The sequence below is a fragment of the Osmerus eperlanus genome, chromosome 13 (assembly GCF_963692335.1).
Source record: "Osmerus eperlanus chromosome 13, fOsmEpe2.1, whole genome shotgun sequence".
Lineage (NCBI taxonomy): Eukaryota > Metazoa > Chordata > Actinopteri > Osmeriformes > Osmeridae > Osmerus > Osmerus eperlanus.
The window spans coordinates 15,819,524-15,830,001 of NC_085030.1; the positions used below are offsets into that span (position 1 = coordinate 15,819,524).

Here is a 10,478-nt window from a genome sequence, read left to right on the forward strand (position 1 = left end):
GCTACTTAATTTTTTTAAACTAGGACATAATTATAGAAGTAAACTTCATGGAAAGTGTTACATCTAAAGAGCCGTACGGAGGGGAGGGATTTGAATCTGCAACCTCTTGATCTGCAGTCAAATGCTCTAACCACTAAGCTATACCCATCATGTTTGGTGGATGTTTACCGTGTACAGCCCTAGCCGTTACTCGACAGACTCCAACGAGAGTACTACCTGAGCAGTTCCTGGAAGCTGAAACTGAGAGGAGAGCAGGGGGATGTCCTGAGGTAAGAAGATTAGGCCTCAAAGCCAGGCTTGGCTGGAGGTGGATTTACACCGGCTACCTGTCTGAATCACTGCCCTCTTCATGGGAGGTGAGGTCATCGTTGTGCGAGTAACAGCTTATTAGCTAAGTAAACACTATTTAATCACCCCTGCATCACCCTGCCTCCTGGTTACAGTCAGACAAATACAGTTGACCAACTGTGTGTGCGTGTGTGTGTGTGTAGGACGAGGAAAGTATGTAGGCCTGACATCCCTCCCTTTAAAGACGCACACATTTGACTAACTTAAAGGTCGAACTTATAAAATAACTTTTATTAGATTTTTTGTTGTCCATACCACAAAGGAGGGCAGTTTTATATAAACGTTGCTTTATGAACCAAACTGAAAATTAATTGAACCGTTCCATCATTGCTTGCATAAGAACACTAGAAAATGTACCAGGAGGAAGTTCAGTGGTGACAATTTCCATGCACAAAAATACTGTATAATAAAATAATATTACAATTTACAGCTCAAAAAAATATAACTGTCTGTATTACAATGGCAAAGAATAAAACAGTTATTCTTCAAACTAAATCTGATATGCATTAACAAGCCGTTGTCAACCTTCCTCTTCTTTCTGAGAATAGCCACACTTTACAAGACGTCACAAGAAGAGCATCTTTAATACCAGTGTAAAAACCCCTTTCATTACAACCTTACATTACATCCATTACAACCTTTATGTACAATAAAACAGATACAATAGCCTCTTATTATTTAACACAGTGTCATAGCTACTCTCATGAAGTTACCACGGGGACTAGTCTCCTAGCGACACTTGTGAAGTTACATAGGGGACTAGTCCCACATATAATGCAAAGTGTGGTTTAAAAATAGCAGGAAACACAAAGTGCTTTTTCATGCTGGCATCAATTCTTCATTTCTGCTTAGTCTGTTAGCTGGTTTCAAGCAGTGGCTTTGATTCCTCTTGAAACAAAAGAGATATCAGCATTGCAGTAATGAATTTATGGTTCGGTATTTGAATATAAAATCCTACACTATAGTCAGTACAACAATGTATTTAATATTACATTCTGACATAAGTTTTTTAATCAAAGGGTTGCAGTATGATCTATTTTTTGGTCACTGTTATAGGTTGGCAAACATAAGCCTACAAACATAAGCTTATATTTCATAACTTTACCAATTTAAAGCTAAGCCAGATGATTGCAAGACGCTTTCACTCAGAAAATTGCAACGGAAATGGTCTCAAAACGCCATGGTCAGAAATGACGCCATGTTTTGGCGGCATTGCTTCTTAAAACCAAAGTATGTAAACATCAAAAGTGTCGGAAAATGTCAAAGGAAATATCCAAACAACTCACTGTTATGAGCGTGTTTAAGACAACAGGGTACATCAGTGCAAATTGTCTCGACAAACCAGAAGATGGTCGATGGGATGAACACCACCCCTAGAGGCCTTCACACAAGGGTCCTCAGGATAAACAACTCTTAATCACCTTGTAAATGTAGCCTCTATATTAGGCTCTTTTTTTTTTTACTAATTGAAAATTACTTGGATTAAAACCTTGTGCAAAGAAAATCCGTATTCTGGAAAGGTGTCCTTCATGTAATTAAAGGAGAGTTAAAAGCATGTTGTCATTTACTCTTTCACCACCTACTAACTGACTGTTCTAAAATGGTACCGTTGGCAAACGACTGTGGTTTTCAAAGAATATGTTTGTGTAAACAATAAAAAGGCTCCAGATTTAACTTCTGAGGTAGTCAGGTAAGTCTTCTGGATTTTCTTCTGTAAGTTTTGTTCTCCGTCTCCGTGGCGCATAGCTACGAGAGAACGTGGACCTCAGGTCCCTGGTTCCTCTGACAGGCCCAGACGTCATTTTCACCTGCCATCCGGAGAGTCCGGCTGGAGTCCCTGAACTGTGCCTCCTCCCATGCCTCCAACCCTCCAGCAGGTGAGGCTTCAACACCTTCCCCAGCCCCCAATAACTTACCAGACTTGTTTAAATGTCAAATAAATACTCTTCGTTACGCTGACTGTGGCCTTGAGAGCCAGGCTGCGGAGGCTTGGGATCGTCGCCTCTTCTGAGTGGTTGTCCCTGGGGTCAGGGGTCGTCAGGGAGACGGCTCAGTCAGTCCCCGTCGACCTCAGTCGATGCGGTTCCCGCATATCGTGAAGCGGTCGATCTCCAGCAGGTCCTTCTTGGGGGTCTGCGGTTTGAGTTCAGGGGCTTCCTGCGTCTCCTCCTTCTCCTCGCTGGTGGAGGGGGACGGGGTGGCGGTGGGGGGCTCCAGGTCAGGGTCAGGGTCCTTACTCCCCAGGGGGGCTGCCTGGGAAGGACTGGGTAATGTTTCTGCCCTGGCTGTGGGTTGGCTGGTGATGGAGGAGGAGGTGGAGGAGGTGGTGGTGTTGGTGCCAGGGGTGGTGGGGGCCTTTTCTTCCCAGGCTTGACCTGAAAAGCACGAAGATAGAAAAACCGTCACCAGAATTTTAGCACAACAGACACAGTCAACAGACACAGTCAACAGACACAGTCCACAAACAGCATCCCTAACTGAGGTTTCAGAACAATCGAAGTGAATGTAGAACAGATTGTAGCATATTCATGAAACAGTTTAACCACAAATATTTGTACTGTTGGTCTTGCCTTAAAATAGAAATACAAAAAGGACAGTTTAGTAAAAGATACACTTAGCCAACATTGATGCCAACATCGCTTTCAAATGTGGGTTCATAGCAAGAATGTCACAGAACAGAGCAGCCACATGAAGCTGACCAAGCGACAGAAAAAAGGAAAAATCATGATGTTCCACATTCAGAGGAGTTGAGGGTAGCAAGATCATGTTTGCTTGAGCTCCTCTACAGAAACAGCAACTCTGCCCGGGGGTCCACCATAATTCACACGCATCCTGAAATACAATTTATAGTACCAAGAGGGCAGCCGTCTGTGTGTGTGTGCACACATTTAACCAAATACATTTCTGTTCCTGCAAATGAGGTTGAAGATATCCGCCCTACATTCAGACACGCAGGCTTTCTGGAAAATGATTCAAGGCTTCACACAGAAAAGCAGAACGAAACAAACCACGATCTGCAACAGCAGGAAGTGATAATGAATCAACGTGAAAATCCTGTTACACAGTGTCAGACCATGGGACGCAACACTGAGTAACAGGGAGTCAGGTGGCTGAGCGGTTAGGGAGTCGGGCTAGTAATCTGAAGTTTACTGGTTCGATTCCCAGAACGTTGTGTCCTTGGGCAAGGCAATTCACCCTACTTGCCTCTAGGGGAATGTCCCTGTACTTACTGTAAGTCGCTCTGGATAAGACCGTCTGCTAAATGACTAAATGTAAATGTAAACACCGGTAGGTTATTACTCTGTAAAGGGCTTCAGGAAGTCACTAAATTGACTATTAATTCACCTGTCCATGAAATTGAACCCCAGGGTTGGTGGTCTAGAACAGAGAGTATTATAACTACAATTTCTACGGCAGCTTTCCCAGTGAGACGTAAGGAAGTGACGTCAAGAGTCAGATGGCTGAGCGGTTAGGGAAGCAGGCTATTAATCAGAAGGTTGCCAGTTCGATTCCCTGCCGAAACTCATTAAATCTTTCATTATAATTTACGAATGGCATTGCCATTGACAAACTCGGCCATCTACCAGTTCCAGCCTACGCCAACACCAGGCCCTGTAAGTGAAAGAGACTGTCCATTCAGGCTTCAGTAAGTCCTGACTCACATAACACGGATTGATGTTTCAATAGTCATGTAGTGCGTGGAGATCCTAAACATAGTACCGGCAGTGCTGTGGAAAACGGTTTGTGTAAGAATCCTCCAGAGGGTGAGCTTTGATGTGCCGTGACACTCTGTGGAGGCCTCGCAGCACTAAAGCTCTCAGCTTGGCACAGCAGACACGTCGGGCCGAGCCAGCGACAGACACAGAGACAAACACACTCAACTTAGAAGTGACAACATTTTTCAGTCAACTTTTCTTTATGCATCTGTGTGTGTGTCATTTTCGGTGCTTCATGTGTGTTTTTACTTAAAAGTGACATCATTTCTCATTCAACTACAGCACTGTGTGCGTGTCTGTGTGTGTTGGTTGAGTGTGTACGTACACACTCAACAAAGCCCCAGGGGTCAATTACTTGTGTTGACACAACACATCTCTCCTCTCTTGAGGCTAAAATGGGCAGGCTGGGATGCTAAGAGGAAATCATCATGTGAATGGGGTTAACCATGAGTAAAGTAGGATACATAAGACAAAACACTATGAAAACCCTCTCCTGCTCCCTACCTGAAACCTGCTGTGTGTGTGTGTGTGTGTGTGTGTGTATGTGTGTGTGTGTGTGTATATGTGTGTGTGTGTGTGTGTGTGTGTGTGTGTGTGTGTCAAGCCCCAGGGGCTTCCTAAGGTTGGAAACACACGAGTCATTCAACACCACAAAGCCCTTCCCCTCTCTACCTGCGGGGGCGGGGCACTTGGTCCTGGTCCTGCTCGGGGTCTTCCCTGACGAGGAGGAGGAGGAGGGGGGGGGCACGGGCGGGCCAAACAGCTTGTCCTCCATGTTGGCTCTCTTCACGTACACACAGGACTTCCCCAGTAGCACGATGCTGTTCAGCACCTTCAGAGTCACCATCCTGGACAGGAAGTACATTACATTTAGTCATTTATCAGACGTTCTTATCCAGAGCAACTTACAGTAAGTACAGGGACATTCTAGGGTGAAGTGCCTTGCCCAAGGACACAACGTCATTTTGCACAGCCGGGAATCGAACCAGCAACCTTCGGATTACTAGCCCAATTCCCTAACCGCTCAGCCACCTGACTCCCAGGATAAGTAGCAGGATGTAGTATCAACAACAACAAATGCAGTGTAAACATCAAGTGTGTTGTCATACGCACTGTTACTGACAGTGAAACGCTTGATTTTTAAGCTTCCTCGACAATCCAGTCGTAGAGATATAAATAAATGTATACATGAAACAGCTGAGCCTAAAGTAATGTAAACGTCTAGTGAACACAGAGTAGCTTGGTGCTTCACACGGGCTGAACAGTCTGGCAGCGGCCCGAGCCGTCCTCCCCAGTCCCACACAGATGGGCCAGAGTCAGGGTCAGAGTCAGGACCAGAGTCAGGACCAGAGTCAGGCTCAGAGTCAGGACCAGAGTCAGGACCAGAGTCAGGACCAGAGTCAGGACCAGAGTCAGGGCCAGAGTCAGGACCATAGTCAGGACCAGAGTCAGGGCCAGAGTCAGGGCCAGAGTCAGGCTCAGAGTCAGGGCCAGAGTCAGGACCAGAGTCAGGGCCAGAGTCAGGACCAGAGTCAGGACCAGAGTCAGGACCAGAGTCAGGCTCAGAGTCAGGACCAGAGTCAGGGCCAGAGTCAGGGCCAGAGTCAGGGCCAGAGTCAGGACCAGAGTCAGGGCCAGAGTCAGGCTCAGAGTCAGGGTCACAGCTGGGTCAGAGGTCACAGCTCCCAAAACAGGGTCAAATCCACGGTCTCATCGCACAACGGATTAACACAAACCCCTTCCGAATCTGTCCGATTCTGAGACCGGCCACTTGGTCTCTGGGTGGGTGAGAAGGGTTTGACATCCGACGCGGAGAGACATGCTGATGTGGGTATGTGGACCACCAGGCCCCGGGGGACTGGGAGAGCAGTCTCTGCCCAGACACAGGGGCTGGTTGGGGCACAGCTATTGTTAGCTCTTGGTGAGGGGTGGTGGGAGGTGAGGGGTGGTGGGAGGTGAGGGGTGGTGGGAGGGAACATGACAGCCATGTGGGGGAGAGAAGGGAGAGAGAGGAGCTGGCTAAAGGACTAACATCTTTCAGTGCAGACGGGATGTCTTAGTTTGAATCTCACCCCAGGTAGAAGAGGAACACACAGACGTAGGACAGCGCCCCCTGCACCTTCACAGACGTCATCACCACTCGGATGAGCTGGGGAAACATCCAAAATAACCTCAGGATGCAGACACAACAACGCGCTCTGGGATTATAGCTCAGTGTGCTGTGTATCAATAACCTAAATAGGGTTAGCGGACAAAAAAGTTTAAAAGGTTTTAAAGCTTGGGCCGTTGCATTATCAACAGCAAGACGTAAATCCTACGGATTACAGTTCGTATGAACAAACGTATATTAGAGAGCGGATCTTAAATTAGGATTCAACATTACATAACCCGGCGGCACCCAACAGTGAACAGAGCAGACATGAATGATGATGATGTTGAAGTTCTCACCAGAACTGCTAAAGGCAGCGGGATAAAGCCCATTCTCCTGGCCACAGAGTCGCTGTAGTCGGTACAAGCCTGTGAATCAACACACACGCATATTCATTAAACCCACCAAACAAAACACTGTGACACTGTGGGTGGAACGTCGCAGGCTGGCGTGTGCATAATGGCGGCGGTTTATTTATGAAGGTGGGGGGGTGGGGGGGAACGTACGTTTTTCTGTCGACTGCTTACGAGATCGAAGGCCAGACTGGCTCGGTATTCACTGTACACCTGGAGGTAAGCAAACAACTGAATTTACTGTCTTTGTCACACACACCCACACACAATACTGTAGAAAATTGCCTGGCAGACAAGTGCAGGTAGTCACTACTGAGCAGAGTCTTGAGGGAAGAGGTCAGCTGTGTAGAGATGTGGTGGGCTGTGGGCGAGGCTGTACTTAACAATGGGCTGCCCCTCCTCCGGCCTCCACACGGACACACGGATGCACACACACACACACACACAAGGGCACACACACGGATATACACATGTACGCACGGACACACACACACACACACGTACGCACACACACACACACACACACATGGATATACACATGTACTCATGGACACACACACACACACAGATATACACATGTACGCACGGACACACACACACACACATGGATATACACATGTACGCATGGACACACACACACACACACATGGATATACACATGTACGCATGGACACACACACATGGATATACACATGTACGCACGGACACACACACACGGGCACACACACACACGCATGCACAAGCGGACACACACACACACATACACATGTACGCACGGACACACACACACACAGTCCCGGAGGCACAGGACGTAATCTGCAGTGTTATTGTTCTGGAGCAGGGCTGGGAACGGGAGCTCAAAATGCTCCCAGCAGAGACGGATTACGGCTGGCTTCACACTGAACACTGCTCCGACAGACTAAGCCACCGGCCCAAACACTGAATAATCCCTCCGACGAGAGCAGACCCTCCCAGAAGAACAGCCTCGATTCTCCTCCTGCTGTCTCCAACCGCGAGGGAGACCTTCTCCTCCTCACCACAGGCCAATTAGAATTATATTCAATTAACTCTGATGAATTAAAAGTTTCTACACGAGATTCATAAAAGGGTCATGTCTTTCGACGGGAAAGTGTGAATAAAATGAACTGTAATTGAAAAAATATTATAGAAATCCTAATCCTCAAGTGGTGAGAATGGTCCACGTCTTGTGCGGTTCTTATCTGCCTTCTGATTAAATATGGGAGCTTACGTCTGCGGTGATCTCGTTGAACTTGGTGATGAAGGCGTGTTTGACGATGTCGACCACAACCTCTGAGCTGATCACCATGACGACGTCTGGGAGCAACGCCCACAGGTGGTCTGGAGACACACACACACAGGTCACATAGGCTGCACTTAACGCGTACATTTACAATACAAAAATTACTCATTTAACAAACGCTGTTATACAAATCGACGTACACAACACTCCTTAATACTAGCTAGCAGGTTAGCATCGTAACATCGCTAGTCAGTAGCACCAGTCGTGTTAGTAGTCAGCAGGTTAGCATGTTAGCATCATGACCGTAGCTAACATCTCTTTACTGCCAGTAGCTAGCTCTCCACTGTGGCCCTGCCCCCCTCACTATCCTCTCCACTACTGTGTGAAAGGCCTTTAGAAAGATCATCTTGTCCCAAGGTGATACAGAACCAGGCAAAAGTTTCAGTTACCTTGGTTCCAGGCGAACTGCTCCATGTTTCTGAGACACACGATGAGCAGGAGAACGTAGTGAGTGAAGCGCTCCTTGATGTCTGAGGAGAAAAATCGATGATTTTACTTTAAGTTACATTTTATTCGTTTAGCAGACGGCTTTTGTACAAAAGTGCCGTATAAATGGTGCATAGAGAAAGTACAAGCAGAAGATCGATGATTGGAAGCGCACATCATTTGAGTCAACAGTATATTTAGAGCAGCCATTCCCAACCTTTTACACTTAGCGGCCGCAACCCACAGGTTGGGAATCACTGATTTAGAGACTATTGCAAAGTTGCTAGCCACATCCCAGCTACCAGAAACTAGGGCTGGGAATTTCAAGGGACGATCACGATACGATACATATTGCGATACTTGGGTGACGATACGATACATATTGCGATTCTCACGATCCTTGCGATTCTTTCTGTGTTGTGATTTGTATTGTGATTATCTTTTAGTTTTTATATAAATATAGACTATGATAAACAGTTTTCCTTACAAATACAATATTTTGCCCAATACATTGAATACTATAACAAAACACATGAATCATTTAATAGTAATAATAGTAACATTTTTTAGTTTTCAGGGCCTAGAATAATGTTAATAATAATAATTTAAAAAATAATAATCGATTATTGGATTTTAGAATCAATGTTTGAATCGCAAAAAATAGTATTGCGATATATCACTGTATCGATTTTCCCCCCATCCCTACCAGGAACGTCGATGAACAAAAAAATATGATACAGTACAGGGCAACAGCTCAATGACAGCAGCTAGATAATTAAGACATGGTGATTTATTCATTTATTTTATTCTTATTATTTTAATAGTCGGTTTATAACCTAAACGTCTCTGTAGAAATCTAAAACACTGGCCTTGTGAAAGCCTTTGGACAGTAAACAGTCTCGGGTTTTCAAAAGTGTGATGCAGCCTGCGGAAAGCAACTCTCCAAATGGGCAATCTTTAAAGACGGGAGCAAATTGCACGGACGAAAAAAGAAATGAATTTGTCTTATTTTGGGTCCTTTTATTCCAGCAGAAGAAGAGCAGCAGAGAGGAAAACACACTAGGAGGAAACACACTGCCTCGAGCAGAAACACCCTCATTCTGAATGCATTAAAACCATACAGTATCTCTTCTCTCTTATCAAAGCTGAATAAACAGCGCTGATTACCGCTTCAAAAGGCATCAGTGATCCGTAAAACGACATCAAGGAGACATCAAATCAATTCCTGACATCCTACTGTTAGTATTATCACCTTAGGGCTGCTCTGAGTCGAACACTTAGCAACAGGATATGTCTTTGCATGCCAGAACTCATCACTGACACAAGATGATGAGTCAGATGGGTGAGCGGTTAGGGAATCGGGCTATTAATCAGAAGGTTGCCGGTTCGATTCCCGATCTTACATTCTCTGTACTTACTGTAAGTCGCTCTGGATAAGAGTGTCTGCTAAATGACTCAATGTAAATGTAAGATGAGATGTGTTTATAAGTTTGTCAACTTACCACTATTAGACATCTGAAACAGGTTGTTCTTCTCAAACTTCTTGAACACACTTCCTTTGATCTCAACGAACTGCACACGCACGGATAGAGAAGAGGAGGACGTCATAAATGATGACACGTTTACATCCCATAATAATGAGGAAAGTGATAAAGGAAGACAGCACTCCGCTACGGTGTGTGGGTGCGAGTCTGTGTGTGCTAGAGTGTGTGTGTGCATGCGTGAGAGTGTGTGTGCGTGTGAGTTCTCACATTGTTAGACATCATGATGGTGAGCAGAGACTTGTTGTGGGAGTTGAAGGCTACGTTGAGCGTGGAGGCTTGGACCATGATGAGGATGGAATGCAGGACTGAAGGGAAGAGTGAGGCTGAAGGAAGATAACACACTAAACAGGCTGTGTTTCCAAGTCTCTCAACCCGGTAAGAACATAGCATTAAGGGTTAGATTCCGACTACTTCCCCCACCCCCACCTTTATCTCTCTCTCTCTCTGCTTTCATGTCTTATCTCCTACTGTCCTAATAATAATAAAAGTTGCTAAAAATATAAAATAAAAAACACTAAACAGGCAAGAGAGAGAGCGGACAACCTTTCACCCCAGGAAGGATACAGACGTAGAACACAGCCATGAGGAAGTGAGAGAGGACCCCCAGGCTGTCTCTCTTCC

At 45.7% G+C, this 10,478-nt stretch overlaps 1 protein-coding gene across 3 annotated transcripts in view; it reads right to left on the reverse strand.

The window, feature by feature from the left end:
* Nucleotides 1-560: 560 nt before the first annotated feature.
* The window catches only part of tapt1a (transmembrane anterior posterior transformation 1a), a 19,839-nt gene continuing 9,921 nt past the window's right edge, over nt 561-10,478 (reverse strand). For all 3 annotated transcript variants that reach the window (XM_062476124.1, XM_062476125.1, XM_062476126.1), the window contains 10 exons: nt 10,422-10,478; nt 10,065-10,162; nt 9,816-9,885; nt 8,277-8,357; nt 7,816-7,925; nt 6,720-6,779; nt 6,513-6,581; nt 6,137-6,213; nt 4,737-4,912; nt 561-2,723 (listed from right to left, as the gene is read on the reverse strand). The exon at nt 10,422-10,478 is cut by the window's right edge and continues 79 nt beyond it. In XM_062476124.1, the coding sequence (XP_062332108.1) occupies nt 2,419-2,723; nt 4,737-4,912; nt 6,137-6,213; nt 6,513-6,581; nt 6,720-6,779; nt 7,816-7,925; nt 8,277-8,357; nt 9,816-9,885; nt 10,065-10,162; nt 10,422-10,478 (1,103 nt within the window). In that variant the 3' untranslated portion in view covers nt 561-2,418. The remainder of the gene's footprint in view (nt 2,724-4,736; nt 4,913-6,136; nt 6,214-6,512; nt 6,582-6,719; nt 6,780-7,815; nt 7,926-8,276; nt 8,358-9,815; nt 9,886-10,064; nt 10,163-10,421) is intronic.